Source organism: Sprattus sprattus (genome assembly GCF_963457725.1).
Source record: "Sprattus sprattus genome assembly, chromosome: 19".
In the NCBI taxonomy this organism is placed as follows: Eukaryota; Metazoa; Chordata; class Actinopteri; order Clupeiformes; family Clupeidae; genus Sprattus; species Sprattus sprattus.
The window spans coordinates 10,564,824-10,584,258 of record NC_137917.1 but is presented as its reverse complement, the minus strand read 5'-3'; the positions used below and the strand labels follow the sequence as shown (position 1 = coordinate 10,584,258).

The window sequence follows — 19,435 nt, the reverse complement described above, 5'->3', positions numbered from 1 at the left end:
ATAGAGAGAACGTGTGTGAGAGAGAAAGACAGACGGACAGACAGAGAAGAGAGAGAGAGAGAGAGAGAGAGAGCAAGCGGGAGAGGGAGGGAGGGAGGGAGAGTTACAAGAGAATTACCCAGAACACTAAAAGCAGTAAGACACGTTCCAGCAGACTGCAGATGCGTGGCACTGACCACAAGCTGACGGCCACTTCAGAGGCTCTCAGGAAGCCTCTGGTCAGAGAAGGAGCTCTGTGCATCTAAAAAAATATATATATACCTAAATCCCATCCGTGTCTCTCTTGTGAGTAAGTTTCAAATTTGAGAGAGAGAGAAAGAGTATGTGCGCATGTGTGTGTGTTTGTGTCAGTGTATATGTATGGGTCTATGTCAGTGTGCGTGTGTGTGTGTGTATGGGTCTATGTCAGTGTGTGTGTGTGTGTGTGTGTGTGTGTGTGTGTGTGTGTGTGTGTGTGTGTGTGTGTGTGTGTGTGTGTGTGTGTGTGTGTGTGTGTGTGTGTGTGTGTGTGTGTGTGTGTGTGTGTGTATGGGTCTATGTCAGTGTGTGTTTGTGTGTGTGTTTGTGTGTGTGTGTGTGTGTGTGTGTGTGTGTGTGTGTTAATGACGTGAGGATGTGCTGTGGCTGTGGTGAGGGGGGTGTGGGCACGCCGCTGACGTGAGAGGAGAGTCGGTGCTTTCAAACTGCATCTGAGCCCCGCCTGCGTGGGAGGGTGACGAGACATCAGACATGAGACACAAAACAACATCATCACAGTCAGGGGGCCCTATGGACTCGGCCAAAAAAGTGTCCCCACTGCTGAAGACGTCTCTCTTGTCTCTGTCCTCTCCAGTCAAAAGGGTCTGAGAGAGACTACAACAAAGAGGAGAGAGAGGGAAAACAGAGCCATAAATCAGAAAAAGGGAGGGACTTCTGTCTGTCAGTCTTTGGCTGCCTGCTGAGGGAAGGGAGACGAAAGGGAGGGTAGGGAAGCACAAACGAAAGATCCCAAAAGGGCGTTTGGGCTGTTGGCCGCTTCAATGGCTTGCATGCTTTTGTTTGTGTTAGCCAGTGCGTTAGGAGGGACGGGGGGGGAGACTGGATTAGCGGGGGGCCTGAGCTCTAGCAGGGTCAGCCTGACAGCCGAGCAGCAGAGCAGAGGTGACCCTGGGTGACGGAGAAACAGACCGCATACAAAGGCCAGGCCGGTGCAGCCCAACTCGGCTTGGCCTGAGACGAAGCAGGCAGGAGCAGTCGAGGCCTGGAGGGGCTGGGGGGCAGGGAAGGAGTCCCCTGCTTTAACAGCTGGGGGGCTGATGTTATCTCCCCCGCAGCCGAGGAAGCGGATCCCCCCTGGGCACGAGCCCCAGGGTTCATCTGGGGGGAGGAGGGGGCCCCCCGCCATCACTGAGCCCCCAGTGAGGCACACGACAGTTGAGGAAACACCTCCAGGTTGTTTGCTATCCTGCTCTTTCTTCCTCTTTCTGCGGTTCCTCTTTTTCTTCCAGTTTGCCTCTTGCTATCTCTTCTCTGGCCAGGCCTTCTACTCTTTATCTACCCCCCACCCCCACCCCGACCCTCAAAAACCACCTCCCTCCCCTCCCCCTTTCTCTCACCTTCACAGGTACAAAAACAAGAACATTGTACACAGTGCCCGCAAAGAGGTGATTTTTACAACCGCGCGAAAAGGTCAAGAGATTGTCTGACATTGGAGCGCGGTGTCCCCTCACATACACAGCCCATTTTTGGGTCTCTTATAGGTCAGTGCGGCAGGGGCGTGCTTGTGGCCCGCATGAGTGACATAGCAGTGGAACAGCAGCGGCTGCGGCTTGGACACTCTGTGGTGTTAAGAGCACGGCCTAGGCTCCGTTCAAACATAAACGCACTATAAATCAGGAGCAAAGAGGGACAGAGGCGAGTGTGGGGTCCTTCTGAGAAGCCCTGGAACAAACACACACACACACTCACAGTCACACACACACACACACACACACACACACACACACACACACACACACACACACACACACACACACACACACACACACATTGTTATCCTGCCACTCAGACAAACAGAGCTTATCGCCACACACACTGTGACTGGAGCAAAGCCAAGCTAGCTCTCAACAAGGACGAAGAGGTGCGAAAGTGAGCACGGAGCGTTGGGAACAGCAGAACATTTCAACCCAATGCTGTACAGGGCCTCATGAACTGCAGTGCAGATGCAATATGTTTGTACTGTTCTACTCAAGAAGAGAGTGTAGAGAACAGGAGATGAGGGAGAGGAGGAAAGGAACGGAGAGGAGGAAAGAAGAGGGGGAGCAGAGGAGGATAGGGGAAGACAGGAGAGGAAAGAGGAAAAGGAAAGAAACAGAGGAAAAAGAGGAGAGAAGAGAGGAATCCTTGTCCAGGGAGGAGACATGCGATCAAGTGGCCTTGCTGATAAGACACGCCACCCGCTGATATATCACCCTCCCACCCCACCCCCCTTCCAAACACCTCAGCCTAGACCCTGTTGGTGTCATGTGGGGAGGTAGTGGTGTCGTAGGGGCCATGGGGTTAGGGGGGGCGGCAGGGGTCCAATCACTCACCTGGGGGAAGGTCTGGGTCGGTGGGGGCGGCCTGCTGCACCCGGCGTGGTTTGGCCAGAGACTTGGAGCTGTCGGAGGCGCTGCGACTGGTGGAGCTGGAGCCACAGCTCTCGTGCTCATCCTGCAGAGAGCAACACAAGACAGGGGGGAGAAGGTGGCGATTAGAGGAGAAGACAGAAGAAAGGATGAAAAGATGAGGACAGATGTTGTTGGAGGTGGAGGGGAGAAAGGCTGTGGAGTGATGGTCCTCCTCCTGCTCCTCCTCCTCCTCTTTCCCCCTGCTATTTCTCCGACTGATATAATAATGTAATGATACCACTACTTGTGGGTGTTGAGGAGCACATTTTAAACGTGCTTCACATAATTGGACAAGGCGGGTGGGGGGTGGGGAGTTCTCACTCTCTACAATTAGCCTCTCCTCTGTTAAATCACAGCCAACAGCCAACAAAAATCTGAAGCATCTCCACGTTGCACTGTGCGGGAGTAGGAGGCAGAGGACAGAAGAGTGGAGGAGAGGAGGATGGGGGGTTTGAGATGAAACGAGGAGAGAGACCCGACAGAGAGGAGGAAGGTCGAGGTCACGCACCGCTGAGGGAGTTCTCTGTGCTTTTACAACCACCTCCTGGGCTGCACAAATAAACCCCAACTCAAGGATGGAAAACAGCACAGGACCCTCTCTCTAACACTCTCTCTTTCTCTCTCTCTTTCTGTTGCTTCCTCTCTCTCTCTGTCCGTCTGTCTCCCTAACTCACACCCTCATACTCCCCATCTCTCTCTCTCTCCATCCCTTTCTCCATCTCTGTCAGTCTCTATGTTTCTATCTTTCTCTTACTCTCTCACCCTTTCAATCACTCCTCATCACTTACTCGTTCTCTATACCTCCCTCCCTATCTCTCTTTCTCCATCTTTCCCTCCATCTCTCTCTCTTCATGCCCCTCTCCCATGTCAACGGCACTCACTCATGCACAGGAATGTGGGAATGCCAGAGGTAGGAATGGGGAGGGAATCTGCCCCCACCCCCCCCCCTTACTTCACCCCCCTCACAGGAGAAGAGCCCCTAGAGTAAACACACGGAGGGCGGACCGCAGTTATTTATTGGCTGGCCTACGCGAGTGCCCCTCCATAAAAGAGCTCAACAGGCCACAAGATGAGGTGCAACAAAAACAATTAGAGCTGTGAGGAAACCCAGTGCCCACAGTCTACTGGATTGGGTTTGGGCAAGGAGAAGGGGGAGGGAGGTGGTGGTGGGTTGGGGGTCCTCAGCTTTGATTGGATCAGCATGCACACACACGCAGAAACACGTACATACATGTACACACACTCACACACATGTACACACACGTGCACACACACACACACATACACACAAGCACGCACACACAAATACACTCAAAGACGCACACACTCATACCCACAAGCACACACACACACTCCATCCACACTAATCCAGGGACATCAGAACATGGCTTACTCATTTAGCAAGTAATCTGTTTACAGCTGTGTTTCCAGGCCCTGTTAAGGATAAGGACACAGGCGCTGAGTGCAGTGTAAATGGTAACGGCCAGATCCAGGGTCAGACCACATTGGCCCACTCACAAACAGCCCATTAGGGCAATAAAAGTGACCATTACGCCTCGCTCGCGTTGGCATGGAGGCATGGCCAATGGGGGCAAAGGTCAGAATAATGACAAACTGTTTTAAGCAGAAAATCCGGTCAGAACCTTGAGTGAGAAGTCATGGAAACACTTAAATCATTTCGCCTTATCTGGCAGCGTCAACATCCCCTCACCCACCCTCCCTCCCCCCGCTCTTTGGGTGCCATAAAATTCCCAGATCCTAATGAAGATCTGAAAAGCCACTGCAGGTCTACAGTGGTGTCTGATGGTCAGAGTGTGTTCCTGACGGAGCAAGGAGTGAACAATACAAAGGTCACAGGTTTGATTCCCAGGGAGCACTAATACTTATAGTATGGATGCCTACCCTGTCCTGTGCTGCTTCCAGGTAACAATGAACACAGAATGGGCCTGATTGGTGTCCAGGGGCAGCACAGATTTGCTGTCAGGCACTACAGGGTTGGCCTGATGTGTGCTTAGAGGTGATAGGAGATCAGATGGTCAGATGTCGAGCTGGAAGTCACACTCACTCTGGGTGAATGCCAACAATTAGGTTGACAAAATGAATTGCATTTAAGGCCGAGATATACTCAGTTAAGGAGCATGCGTTGCGTTGGGGGTGTTGCCAAGCAATTCACTGGCAGAACAATAGGCTTGCGTAAAATGGCACAAGTCTAGAATAATTGCCCGACGCATGCAAGACGTGAAAAGTCGCGCAAGGGTCGCGCAAGGGTCGCACAAGGGGCTTAAAGGGCCTCTTGCGCTTGCAGGGCCTATTGCGCTTGCGCTTGCGCTTACGCCTCTGACCACAAATCGGCCTTTAGTCGCTCTATACCCCAATGCTTCTTCATCTATAGCCTGTGACACACCAAATCATCGGTTGGCCTTTGCGATCGCCTGTGGCCCTAGCTTCTGCCATGTGTTCCAGCTGGCTTGTAGACCAACTGAGCGTGTTTAATCAGGGGCGGGGCCCATCAGTGAGAGAGATCACTCTGATTGGTTAGTGTTTTACCTCTCTGTGATTGAAATGATACGTTCCTTCAACACATGGAACTGAACAGGCAAGAGCCAACATGCTGTATGGTAAGCAAATTATGCTTTGATTACGGATTGTAAGCTATATCCACAGTCCTAGGTATTTTCAGGTTTCCCTTTTTCAAACGACAAATACAGACTACCGCCACCTGCTGGTATGGAGAGTTATTTCCTCTCATGTAGGCACAGAAAGCATGTGCTGGTTGACCCTTGGCTTGAGTCTTTGCAGTGTGTTCAAGTGCTACTTTTTGGCCCAGGCACAGGCCTTCCTCACCACTAGCTCTTTGATGTTGGTTTGGTGTCTCTGGCTGATCACCCTGCTTCTCTCTCTCTCTCAGTTTCCCCGTCTCTTCCTCTGTGTGTATCTATATCTCCATCTCCCTCTCTATCTCTTTCTTTCCCTTGTTTTCTCACGCTTTCCCTCTCTTTCTCGACTCAGATTGACATAGTACAGTAATGAGCTCTCTGCTTGCGGCTGATGAAGATTACATTTTAAACGTGCCTTGCATAATTGGAGGAGGTGCTTTCCTCTTGAAGATGCAGTTCTACCCCGGCGTGTTAACGTAAACAGGCCTACGCCAAAACAGGCAACAAAGCACCGAGGCAAAATATTTACGCTCCGCCACAGTCAAGCCCTGGATGCCCGGGGGGCCCCACGTGGCGTTTTCCATCGCCTCCGTAAACACACAGCCGGGGAATAATAAATAGAGTCATCAGGGCCAAATTATGAGCGCGGGGAAATAATAAGAAATAGATTATTGCTGATTGCTAACACCTAATTTTCCCTTCGAGGCTTCTTCTTCTGATGGAGGGGCTTGATCTGGGGTGAGGGAATGGCAGAGGGATTTGATTGGTTCTTGTTGAAAGAGCCCAGGGTTTGTATACAGAGTAACATTTCTTGGAAGCGGTGTTAGTGTGGCATTGTTTTTCCCTCTCGCTTGCAAAACTCTCATCAATCATGCATATCAACACATCTTCACGTGTGTCCATCCAGACTACCAGTTCCAGACCCCGTGGGTTCGGCAAGGCTGCTGGGTGCTGTTCTAGCTCCAGACTGGGGAGGTCTTGGACACAGGAGGAATGGAGGAGTGTCCGATTTGTTTGCTGTGTTTCACGGTGGGGTGGGGGGTACAATGTGTGTGGGTGTGTGTGTGTGTATGAGTGTTGGGGGGTGACTGCATTTCTGGGGGAAAGCCTTGGGACAGATGCAGGCATTCTCAGCTCTCAGCTGCTGGGGGGGTAAAGTGATCTGGGCAGAGGCACGACACAGGGCAGGGAAGCACAGAGAGGGAGGGATAGAACCCCAGACCTCAGCTGTTACCCAGAGATGATGGCAGAGAGAGAAAGAGAGAGAGGTGAAGAAGAGAGAGTCAGACAGAATAATGCTAATTAGAGTGGTAAACAAACAAGAACCCTCCAACAGAGAGACAGACAGGGGAACAGTGAGAGGAAGAGAATAGGGTGAGATGAGAACGGGCAGAGGGAGACAGAAGTAGAGAAATGAAGTGGCCCTGACCCCTCTCTCTCCCTCTCTCTCTCCATCTCTCTCTCCATCTCTCTCTCTACCCCTGTCTGGTCTCTCAGAACCCTGTCCTCTATCAGAGCGAGACTAGTGAGTGACAGCAGAGGGGAGACCCCCTACTCAGGGGGTAAGTGGGCACCCATGGAGGGGTTAGGGGGCACAGGAAGGTGAGGTGTGCGGCACCCCTGCCCCCTGCCCCCAACCCCCCAACACACACACACACACAGACGTCTGGCTCACTGATAGGCAGCATGTCGGCCTTGTCTGGAGGGTAAACCCTGACGTGTGACCCCCACCCCCCCCCAAACACACACACACACACACTTACCACGCCCCCTCCCTCTCCAAACACAGAGGCTAAGGGAGGCACGCTGTGTAAACACAGTGATAGAAAGCACACTGCTTGATACCCCGACCTGCTACCCTGCTGCCTCCCCCCCCCCCCCCCCCCCTCCAAATAATAGTGGCAAAAAATAGTTCTCTGATTAGAAGAGATACACAGCGCTTGAACTGACGTCACCATAACAAGCAAATCTATGCAGAGGGGATGACGTTACGGCAGACAAAAATAATAGAGTGGGTTTGTTTTCAGAGGGGCGAAACTAATGAGCGTAGACAGGCTTGGCACGTGGCCTGGACACTTTACTGGGGCAAAGATAATGCTGTTTATCATGACCGCGGATTGGCTCTGAGTACAACAAGGTGTTGTCAGACTAACTCAAAGAACATGTGAGTGGGCCAGATATCTATTGATAACCCTGAATGAATCATGACTGAGCTTAATTTGGGCACCATGGCTGACATCAATAGCATGAATCAAATCAATAGGCAGTGACTGAGATACATGCTTCTGTGAACTCTCTCTACACTGGATCAATTTGGGTTTTGCCTTGTTTGGCGATTGTTAACTCCTGGTGTTAAATGTCCTGGTCGGTTGTTGTTTTTTTTTCACCTAGTGAACTCAGAATGACATCCACACCCCTCCAACACATACATACAGCCACCCACACACCCACACACACACACACACACACACACACACACACACCCACGCACACACCCCAAGACACACCCCCATGAGGAGTGTAGGGGTGGGAGGGGGGTCACGGTTGAGTGTACGACGACGAACGCCGCTGGTGTGGAAAAACAAACTGAGGGAACCCGACTCACTCTTATCTCTATCAGACTCCCCCGCTAGGTCTGACTAAGACCTACTGACACACACACACACACACACACACACACACACACACACACACACACACACACACACACACACACACACACACACCAGCACCTCCGACCTCATCCCACCCCTCCATCAGAACACAGCCACACAGGCCACAGTGTAGCCCCCAGCAGGGGCAACTGTTCTGGGCTATGGAGCTTCCAGGGGAGGTGGACCGGGACCATAACCCAAGCAGAACACATATACCCCTTTTCCACCAAAGCTGGCTCTGGGCTGGTTCTGGGCTGGTGCTTATGCGGTTCGGTGCTGGTTCTTATCTTGGAACCTGGCTTGCTTTTCCACCGACTGAGAGCCAGAGTAGGGCTAGCTACGTCTTAAAATCACGTCATATGCCTCCGTTGTCCTAACTGAAAATTTTCGAATGTTTTGACATGTTACTAGTTATTCACGAGTGGTTTTCTTCCAGGGAGAAGGCAAACAAATGTCGATAAAACTTCTATTATGTTTCATTTTTTAATACCATGCAGTACCATACAAGCTTAAGTTAATGTTCTGTTTACTTGGCAATGGGTTTTCTATATTTCCCCACGTAGATCAAACGACTGACAATGCAATTAATGACGGGAGTTGACTAGCTACTACTGATATGCTTACTAGTTGCCATAAGTGTAGCAATACCTCACGGCAGCTAGCTAGCAACCTGCTACATGAACTTGCTTGGTCAAGAGCAATTTTGTTTATGTTTTCAAGTGGCACGTCTTCTTCAGTACAAACAATACAAAATCAGCACTACATTACGGGGTCAGTTAATGATACAACTACGGGTTTTCTATATTTCCTCACGTAGATCAAACGAACAGGCAATGCAGCTCATGATGGTTGACTAGCATAACAACTGTAGCAGTACCTCAAGGCAGCTAGTGCTACCTGCTACACAAACTTGCTAGGTCAACAGCTAATTTTAAGTGTGATAACATACACAAAAAACAAGTCCGATTGAAAGAGTTAATGTATACTAGGCAGACAAACCAAAACATTTTGACGAATGAAAGCTTTCTTTATTATATTTAATTTGTTAATTGGTCTGTTGTCCTTGGATTTTTCATTTACGTTTTAACCGTTTTCACTCAGTTGACGGTGGGGAAAAAATGGCGGCGGAAATTTCTGTTTCTGTTGGGGTAGCTCCGCCCATAACGTAGGGACGAACCCCGACGTCACCGGTTCTTGTTTCTGGCCCACCTAAAAGTTGGTGCTGAGTTAGAACCTGTTTTTTGGAACCGGAGCCAGTTATTTTTCGGTGGAAAACCAAAGAGCCCAGAACCAGCCCGGAACCAGCCCAGAACCAGCCCAGAACCAGCTTTGGTGGAAAAGGGGTAATAGAGGCCTGGGACAAGGACGGTTGTGGTGATTGAGTCAGACCCAGTTGTGGAAGGGGAGAACCAAGAACTAATTCTGTCAAGTTCCAGACCTACTAGAACTGCACTGTCTGCATTCCCTGATCGTCACAGGGCTTGGAGTGTTCTGAGGGCGAGTTCTGGGGGGTGTTCTGGGGGTGCGTGGGTGCAATGTGACCTGCTGGAGAGGGGTGAGGAATCTGGCTCAGGCTGCCCCGGGTCATCCCTCCTCCTCATCTCTCTCATATCAACACTCAACCCGCTGCTGCACCATACACAGTAATCAACCAGCACATTGTTTCTCTAAGAGGGATGACACCCATATGATGGAATGGATTCCAGCTGGCACAGAGAGAAAAGTGAGAGAGAGAGAGAGAGAGAATGAGAGAAAGACAGAGAGAGAGAGAGAAAGAGAGATGGGAACAGAGATAGAGATAGATGGAGTGATAGATATAGTGTGATACCAAAAGAACTACAGGGCGTAGAGAAAATGTGGAGGGGTTAAAAAAATAATCAAATGACAAACCAGGTATGTGTGACAGAGAGAGAGAGTGTGTGTGTGTGTGTGTGTGTGTGTGTGTGTGTGTGTGTGTGTGTGTGTGTGTGTGTGTGTGTGTGTGTGTGTGTGTGTGTGTGTGTGTGTGTGTGTGTGTGTGTGTGTGTGTGTGTGTGTGTGTGTGTGTGTGTGTGTGTGTGTGTGTGTGTGTGTGTGTGTGTGTGTGTGTGTGTGTGTGTGAGAAACAGAGAGAAAGACATAAACAGTAAGAAGCACAACTGCCTCAAATCACCACCCACTCACACCTTAGAGAGGGCATGTCAGATGCACATGAAGAATGGGTCCATAATGTATTTTTAATGAATCTGTAACCGGTGCACAGAAAGCCATGGGGCTGTGATTAAAGGCCCTACTGACTCCTCACTCCCACTTCTTCAATCTGAAGCTTTAACTGAAGAGAAAAAAATGTAAGAAAACATGGCCGCCACTCCTGGTAGATCTCAGGGCAGGAGGTTTTTCACACCGACCGTGAAAGAGCTGACTCCACTATCACAGAAATGCAGCTGGGGAATCCGTGGCGAATTGCTGGGGATTAAAAGGCCGAATCCGACTCCGGTGAGTGCGCCGGACTATTAGCCTCGGGGGTCGGCTGATTAATCAGCTCAATGAAAAGGAGCTCGTTACATAGAAATGTATTTTGTTCGCGAGAGGCCTGGGATAGTGGCAGCGCCGAGGCAACCACTGGTGTTGGGTGGATGAAAAATGGCCGTTCTGAGAAATAACACTGAGCTGCACAGTGTTATAAATTTGGGAAACGGCACCATTATTCGTTACACTCGTTTCGCCTCTAGATGACTAAGACACGAGTAAGGGATCCAACAGTTCTTTTCTATTTTGGAACCAATGTTTCTGGATCCTATAGAAAAGGATTAGAAAAAAACAACAGTTATGCTGAAATAAACGGAGAAGGTATGCAGTGTGCATGCAACCACTGGCGCTCAAAACGTCTGCACTCACAGAACAAGCCCTGTGTGGTTATTCAAATGCAACGACATGGCTGCATTTTAATGCGTTATGTGGTCACTCACAAACTACGACATGACTCCTTTATAAGCTCTCGATGCTCTGAATGGCTGCTTCAGAGGGGAGGCTACGCCACACACTACCTTGATCAAGTGAAGACTCACGTCGGGAATCGACAAGTAATCACAGTCGTTGAATCCTGGAGTGCAATGTCGACAGCGTTCAGAACAACACAAGGACGTTTAGTCCACGTTGGTTTACTGTCGGTGGAGAAAGTGACACTTCAATTTCAACTGCAATTCAACATGATGCCACAAAGTGGTCAGCCTGAGACGAGATTCTCACAGCAGTCACTGAGGTTCACTGGGTTTGCCATGAGGCTGCTTAACAGACAGCAGTCATACTAAATAGAACTTTCGCGTTAAAGGAAAATTCAACCCCCTCAACCCAGATAAGTAATTTACCAATACTGACTTGGTTTGGTTTGAGACAGAAACATGAAAGATGCACAACGATCGAGCCAATTTAAAATACAATTATAGCACACAATTATAAGGCTTCTATAAAAATACGCTCCAAGCCTAATTGCTTTTATAAAAACCACACACCGCAGCATAACTAAGCACTCAGCGAATGCTGAGCATGTTTGTGTTAACGGCTCAGATAAACAAGGCACCCTGAATTTCAAACATCACTCACATTCAAAAAATCTACTAAACATCCATACAGCTGGGGTTTGCCTGAGGAGTTTCTGTTTGTTGTTTTATACCAGGCTTCTCATTTTTGAAGACAGACATCTCAAAACAGCCCTCGCACACAAACAGCCACAACAAAGTGTGCAAGCCTGCAGCTTCCTCTGTTATCATTCTAAAACCAGAGTTGTTTATGAGCTTTGCGATACCAAATGTGTTACTAAGCACATTTTAGCCCTGCATAATGTTACAATGAAAGCAGTTGGTTCATTTTCCAAGCATGTGCCTGTTTCAGGAGCCAGAAATAAAAACACGTTCATAAAAGGGACAAGCAGCCGGTGCCAAAACGCTGCATAATTACTAAACTATTTCCACGCTGAGAGCCTCGGAAGGCACCGCTACGGCAGTGGTGATGTCATAGGCAACCCGCACTGCCAAGACAGCCTTTGCCTTGCCCAAGTCAACCTTGGTATGTTTAATATCTGCCTCGAAGAAGCCCAGAATAACAGCAAAAACAAACAGGGAGCCAGGTTGTGCACCGGCAGGCCGGCAAGCAGGCCATAAGCTGGGGCTCGAAACTGCTCTAAAATGTTCAGGGCCTTTTTAGACGGAGCCTCTGAACTAGGACAACAAAAGCCCCTTTTCTGAGACAGGCTGACCCGCGGAGGGCTAATTGGTTGCAGCTTCATCACACACGTTTTTTCGAGCATAGGGCACTCAGGTGGCCCACTGGGGCAGCCAGAGAGGCCATGGCATGGTCCCACAGAGCAGAGCACTTTTCCTGAACCCTCCTGAGCTGGTGAGACTAGGATGCGTTTAACGAGCAGAGCGTCTGCTCATCGTCCTCATCTTCCCGTCTCGTTAAGATCCTTTCTTGCGGCTGTTTATTACGTGACTCTCGGAGGATCAAACGCGGGCTTGCAAAACAATTAAAAGCAGCCCCCTCCAAAAAAAAGAGCAAAACAACATTAGGTCTTTTTTTTCCACATTCGGTCTGGAGTTCAAAACCACAAGAAGGCTCTCTTGTGTTTACGGTACAGTAGCTGCTAGAGCCGTTAAAATGTGAATAATGCGCTATAAATCGGGCTTGGGAGGATAAATCTGATATTCAAGGTATTCATGCAGAAAATCTCTCTTTGCTAAATGAGTTCACTGTTTTGCGCCTACACTAGAAACTAAACAGAGGAAAGCTTTCTAAGGACTCCTGCTTCAAACAACAGGGCACGCTCTACCTCAGTGAAGGAACTGCCAGACACAGGGCCAGTTAACACACCTCCAAGTCTCTGAAGAGAAAAGTGAAACATAAAATACAGGGGGATACAAATTATATTTCATTCTAAGGAAGTGGGAAAATGGATGAAAATAACATCACAGCGTAGCATAACACAATAGCTCAGTGGATTAAGCGTTTCCTTGTTAGTCATCACATACAGACTAGACAGTGGCAGAGAGGTTTATGACAGAAACTGAGGGAGCGAGTAAGCACATCCTCAAAAAGGGAGGGATGAAAAGATGGAGAGAAATTGAGAGAGGAAATATCTCGACGGAAGGATACATGCAAACATTGTAAGAAAAGGGGGCCAGTGAGAGAGAGAGACGGAAATAACAGGAGAGACACAGGAAGAGAGAGTGAGTGCATGATGAGTAAAAGAATGACAGAGAGAGAAAGGAAGGAAGAGCAAGAAAGAGAGAGAGTAAGAGAAAGAGAGAGAGAGAGGGAGAGAGAGAGAAAGAGAAAGAGAGAGAGAGGTCCTGATTTAGATCAGAGTGGTTCCAGCTCTTCAGATGTCTCCATCAGCTAACCGCAGCCTCAGCCCAAACATGTGAAGCATTCTGACTGGCCTGGCACGGCCTCCATCCCCCCTCCTGCTAATAACTGCAATGTGTTACAATAAAGCAATCCACACTGTCTGTCTGTCTGCCTGCCAGTCAGTCTCTCACACACACACGCACACACACACACACGCACACACACACGCGCACAGACACACACGCACACTCACACACACTCACACAATCAGAGGACAGGGGGGAAAATTTAAAAATCGTATCCAAAACCACAGCCTTTAATGGGAACCACTCATTAATTTCTAATACGCTAGCGTTTAGCGTTCCTGAGCGGGAAGTAAGCCTGACGCATCTGTGTGCGCTTTAAGGCGTCTGCAATGTGTTCTCTGAAACACTCAAGGACACATTCACAGCATTGCTGAAACATATCGGTGGTTAGACATGACGTTTAATGCACATATCCAGTCTGAGTTTGCAGTATAGACCAGGTGCTTACGTCCTCTTTCCATCATGTCAACATTTACATCCAAACAGTCCAAACCAACCTAATCTTTTCTACTTTTATCTTGCTACGAGCAGTTTGTTTCTTCACCAGCACTGAACTCATCAGTCAACCTGAGGTCTCCTTACTCATTCTTACTCATGTACAAACTGAAGTACAGAAGCCACTGATGACTGACAGATGTCATCTTTCCTCAGCACTTGCGTGTGAGATGTGCTGGTGCCCCCCCCCAAAAAAACAACTCACAACCCCCTCGTCTTTTTTGTGCACGCTCGTCCAGCGCTGTGAGAGACAGGCGCAGATATGAGCCGCGGCATGGGCCATGCGCAGCGGCAGAGGCTGCAGCTATTTTGACAGCTTAATTGCACATGTGAGGTGCAGCTGCTGTTTTGCCGGAGATTCCGTGAGTTCCACAGCAACTGTCCTGTAGTTACACAAGCGACTGTAAACAAAGAGGACGTACCTGGATCAGACGCAAGCAATTACCTGACTAGGGCTAACCACGTGTGGGGGCTATCGTATGACATAAGGTTTACAGTAGGAGGTGTTCTGTGGAGTGTATGCACTCCTGGACTCTTGAGTGGAGTGAGCCTCTCTCAAGTGGAAAAGCAGCATGAGCGAAATGTTGTTGCACTCTCATGGTCGTACACAACACTGTTGTCAACCAGACGTTTCAAAACGGAGGGCTCATTATCAGAACCTCTCCAAGTGACTCAGAGTTTGGAAAGAGAAATGTGTCAAATTAAAAGTGCAAGAAAACAAAAATGACCTTTAACCCCTTAACTGCATTGATGGCATTGCAAAAAAGGGCAAAAACAGTGAGCATGTGCGCTGCCAATTTAAAGCACATATACCTTCAAAAACAAATCTCTTAGTAAGTAAACACTGATGAAGCATCAGCAAACCCTAACACTGGGCCAAACACCTGATGGATCCTCCTTGACCAACATCTCTTCAGCTACCACACAAACATCCACCCTCCACCTCTATAGTAAAGTAGCCCCTTCCGCCTTCACTACGGGTGGTGGACATGACTGCTGCCGTGTATTTAATAACCCCTGGATGAATCATATCCAGTGTTAAGGCAGAGATGTTTGGGGGGGGCAGCAGTTGGCCTCACATAAGGAGAAGCCTGGAGCTTGCTTGAGAACACCCAACTCACTGTCAGCTGGAAATTATAAGCGTCTAAAAGTTTAGCGAAAGATTTAAGCAATTACAACATAATTATAACACATGTACGTTCTTATCACGCTGGTCACTTGAAGAAGCAATGTGGTAAATCTCAAGCAGGCGATACACTTCTCCGAGCCTACAATGTTTATTATCTTTCCAGCTAACCATATGCTTTAGAAATCCTTTTTTCTTCCCTCTCTCCCTCTCTCTCTCTCTCTCTTTCTTTATCTCTCTCTCTCTCTCATTCAGTCGCTTTTTCTTCTTTCCCTCACCCCGCCCACTACACCACGCTACCCCCACCTCCTAACCAAGAAGAGTGACATGTCAAGCAATTATTCCAACTACATTCTTCCTTTCTTAGCCACACATCACAGAGCTCTGGTCTTGGGCCAGATAAAAGCAAACACATCTCGCTTCAGTGCGCCCTCCAGCAAGTGGAGCTCATTTCTATTTCAACAACACACCAAAACAGCCCTGGCCGAACAAATAAGCCTGAGCAGGAGAGCCACGTCCTGACGAAGGTAAATCCTTCCACCTCTGTTCACAGTTAGTGTTCAAATAATCAGTGTTTTCCAGCCTCTGACCACTTGGGTGTAAATAGACGTTAGGATAAACCCCCTGCACCGCGGCCACCGAAGAGCTATGCTGATCGCGGAGTAAACTACCGATCGGCCCGGAGAAAACCGCACACTTGTGAACGATGCTGGGTGGTGCCGTGAGCAGCAACAGTCACATCCCATCAGGGCTGTTTGACAGAGGGAAGAAACAAAAAAAAAAAAAAAAAAAGCTGCTCGGAAAAACTGCTACATATGACTTTGGTCTCGGCATTCTGACTATAAAGGTGGAATTATGCGGCAGGTCAGCGGGGTGAGGGTCTGCTTAATGGAGTACACCAACCTAAACGAACGCCAGACCACCCACGTGCACGGCAACCCAGAGCCACTCCGGCAGCCTTCAAGGGCACCCTCACAGGGGGGAGAAAAAAGGGGGAGAAAGAAAGGACCACAGTTACCACGTTACACATGAAACAGAGTTTAGAAAACACACATCTCTCACATACACACACAAACACACACACACACACACACACACACACACACACACACACACACACACACACACACACACACACACACACACACACACACACACACACACACACACACACACACACACACACACACACACACACACACACACACACACACACACACACACACACAGGAAAGCCCCTCTACTCCTGACAGTAGTTAAAACACACTGTGACTTTTTATCATGTGCTGCTGAAACAGTTTACCAAACACTTTTAGAGTATTTCTAAAATCCCTTATTAAAAAAAAAAAGTCTTTCTCCAGTGCTTGAAGTATAGAAGGGCGCAGTGCACATTTCCTTCAGACTGAACTGTCTGTAGATGTTTATCTAGACCCAGATATCATTAGATAACTCTATTACTCTTTGGATGGCTGTATCCAACACATCATCTACGGAGAGCGTGCAGCTTCCATCCACCCAATCAGCACTAATAATAAACCCAGCTTAATCCTCCAGAGGGCTAACCGCCATCATTTAAACATTTAATTACACAGGGAAAAGAGAAAGCCTCAAGATTATTGGAGAGCTTTCATCCTCACATTAGCAGTAGCCTGTATCTGTGGTTGAGCAGTAATAGCTGTGATTGGGAGGCATCCTGTCTGGATTGCCCCCAAGGTACTATAGGGGGATTAGTCTCTGTCCTGTCTGTTCGAGGCGCATTGATCACCGGCTGAGTCAGGCTCCTGGAAGCCTTCGGGTTTTACGTCTTCTCCACACTACTTCCTGTGTCTGGGGGAAGCCTCGTGGTGGTGCTGGGGAAAGCATCTTTGCAGCAGGACACGAGAGGGTGATTGGGGGGGGGGGGGGGCAACAGCGAAGGAGCTATAGATTTTGAGGGAACCCCAGACAGGCTCCAAATTTTGGGGGTGAAATTTAAAAAACAGGTCACAGTTTTTTGGTGCTGGTGAGACCTTATTAAAACATCTCTAGGGCATTGCTCAGAGTCACTGAGTCACTAGGGGCAGACGTCTGGCGGCACTTCCACCAGAGCCACACTGAGGCAGGCGCAGAGGATTCCTGTTAGCACCGGACCAGAGGCGGGGGGGGGGGGGGTGTGGGCGGGTGGGTATGCAGGCCAGGAGGCTGTGGTCTTAACTGCGGTGAGGCCTGGTGAGGCCTGGGATATGAGGACACGGGAGGGAGGGAGGGAAGGACCGCCAGGAGGGCAGAAGACTAGCAGGGCGCCTGTTTTACGGGCCCTTGGGAGAAGTAAGACTCACACATGGGAGAGAGGACAGTACACACTGCCAGGCCACAAAAAAACCATCTGGTGACCAGTAAGAGGTTGGCTATCCATGCACTTGACAGAGTCCTAGGCATACTCTGTCATTGCTCAGGCCTCATAGTGGTGTGACTGCAAAGAAAATCAAATAATCAAAATAATTTTTTAAAAATCCCACCAAATAGTTCCACTAATTACGGGTGGCTGCAAATGAAATATCGCCCGCTTTTCTGCATTTCAACAATGACACAATGGTCTCATTTGCAATGTGCGTAATTGTCGAGAAAAACAAGTGGTGGACATTGTTTTGGGGGGGAGCTGTGGTCTGCAGGCACCTCATCCATCAGAGCAGAGGCCTACCAGTAGCGCCAGCAGTCTGCTACAGTGTGTGCTAAACCCATAAAGCTATGCTTCTGGAAACCACCAATATGGATTCCACAGCAAATCACTTTCCGTTGCCCCTTGGACTGACACAATCTGTGAGTTGAAGGGCAGAGTGGGAGCTTTTAAGAAGACCAGACCGACGTGGAACTGGTGCGGTGGTAACTGGAGAACACCCCTGACTCTCAGTGTTTCTCTTTGGAGCGCTGTCTGTCGAGTGGGGGGCTGGGAGACGAACTGTGTGTGTGTGAAACATTTAGTTGCTTTTGTCCTTGAAATTGGAAGGTTCACCTCACGGTCAAGCCTGGTGCTGTGACCAGGGGGTCCAGGAATGACGGGCTACAGACACCTCTGCTTATAACACACGACTAGGGTCAACAAACACCACATCACCGCCAATCACCATCGCCACCTCACAACGCCTGAAGCTCCCAAACAACGGGCCTCTAAGTAAGCAGTCGGCCATATTGGTAGCACCGAGACTACAAGGACAGGTTTTGATTCTTGCTGCCACTGCCACCGTCCCCGACTGACTGAACTAAACTTAGGACAAACACGGCCATCACACCTTCCCTATGTTCATCCCCTCCCTCACTGCCGCCTCCTCCTCCTCCTCCTCCTCCTGCTGCTACTTCTTTGATGGGCTGGCTGTGAAAATATACAGTGGTGTGTTTGTGCAAGGAGTCAGTGCAGTGAGGGAGGGCAAGGGAGGAGAAGGAGGCAGGGAGAGGCACAGAGGTGAAACAAACAGAGGCTGCGGCTCTGTGACAGCCTTACCTCAGGGCCAGTCACAATGTAAACACCTCACAATGCCAGCCACACACACACACACACACACACACTCTCTGACACACTCTCAGACACAAACAAACACACACACACACACACACACACACACACACACACACACACACACACACACACACACACACACACACACACACAGCGCGCTCAGGTATTCACTCATCCACCACAAGAATGCTGCAAGCTTTTGCAGCTCCTTCATATTACCACAACACAGTTATAACACATGCTTAAAGCATTTATTTATTCAGCATGTATTTAAGTGAATCCGTGTCAATATTTGTGTGTGTGTGTGTGTGTGTTTGTGTGTGTGTGTGTGTTCAGAGTGCACCTCTGCATCAGCTCTGTGTCTCTGCCCCTGGAGAAGAAGCGGTGCTCTAATGGTGGGGCGAGTGGCCCACATGATCACATGGATTTCAGGGAGGAATCTCTGTAAGCCATTTGCTCGGTGCAAGCTGGCAAATCAAAGGGCAGATTTCCGGACAGCGTCGGGATACAGATTATCCCGTTTGTGCGATCTGATTGCTAACCTCCAGCGGCTGTTTTCTCTTACTAGCTCAGCTCTTTCCGTTTGGAATCTTTACTCGATTTTCCTCTCCTTGCTCCCGCAGATGGATGTAGGCAATCTCCATTTTTTTTGTTTTGTTTTGTTTCTTTTTTTCTTCTTGCTCGCTCTTATCTGGTGCTACACAGCAAATTTGAATTGAGGGGCTGACACGAGGCCAATTATTAGAGAACGTAGCCTGGAAGAAGTGAGTAAGCTGATTCAGAGCGGCAAAAAAGGAAGGGGGGGGGGGGGGGTGCCTAAAAGGGGCTCATTTCTGGTAAACGATCTGCTTTGACAGACAGAAGTGCAGAGAAGCTTCTAGAAAGCCTCAGGACAACCAGTCAGAGGTTTGTGTGTCAGGGTGAACTCCAGGAGGGGCTTAGGGAGTAGGC

General features: G+C 49.1%; 1 protein-coding gene across 1 annotated transcript in view; it reads right to left on the bottom strand.

Moving 5' to 3' along the window:
- vps13b (vacuolar protein sorting 13 homolog B) overlaps positions 1 to 19,435 on the bottom strand; it is a 338,610-nt gene that overhangs the window by 309,799 nt on the left and 9,376 nt on the right. The window contains 1 exon segment of the mRNA XM_080857284.1: positions 2,571 to 2,691. Coding sequence (XP_080713410.1) covers positions 2,571 to 2,691 — 121 coding nt within the window.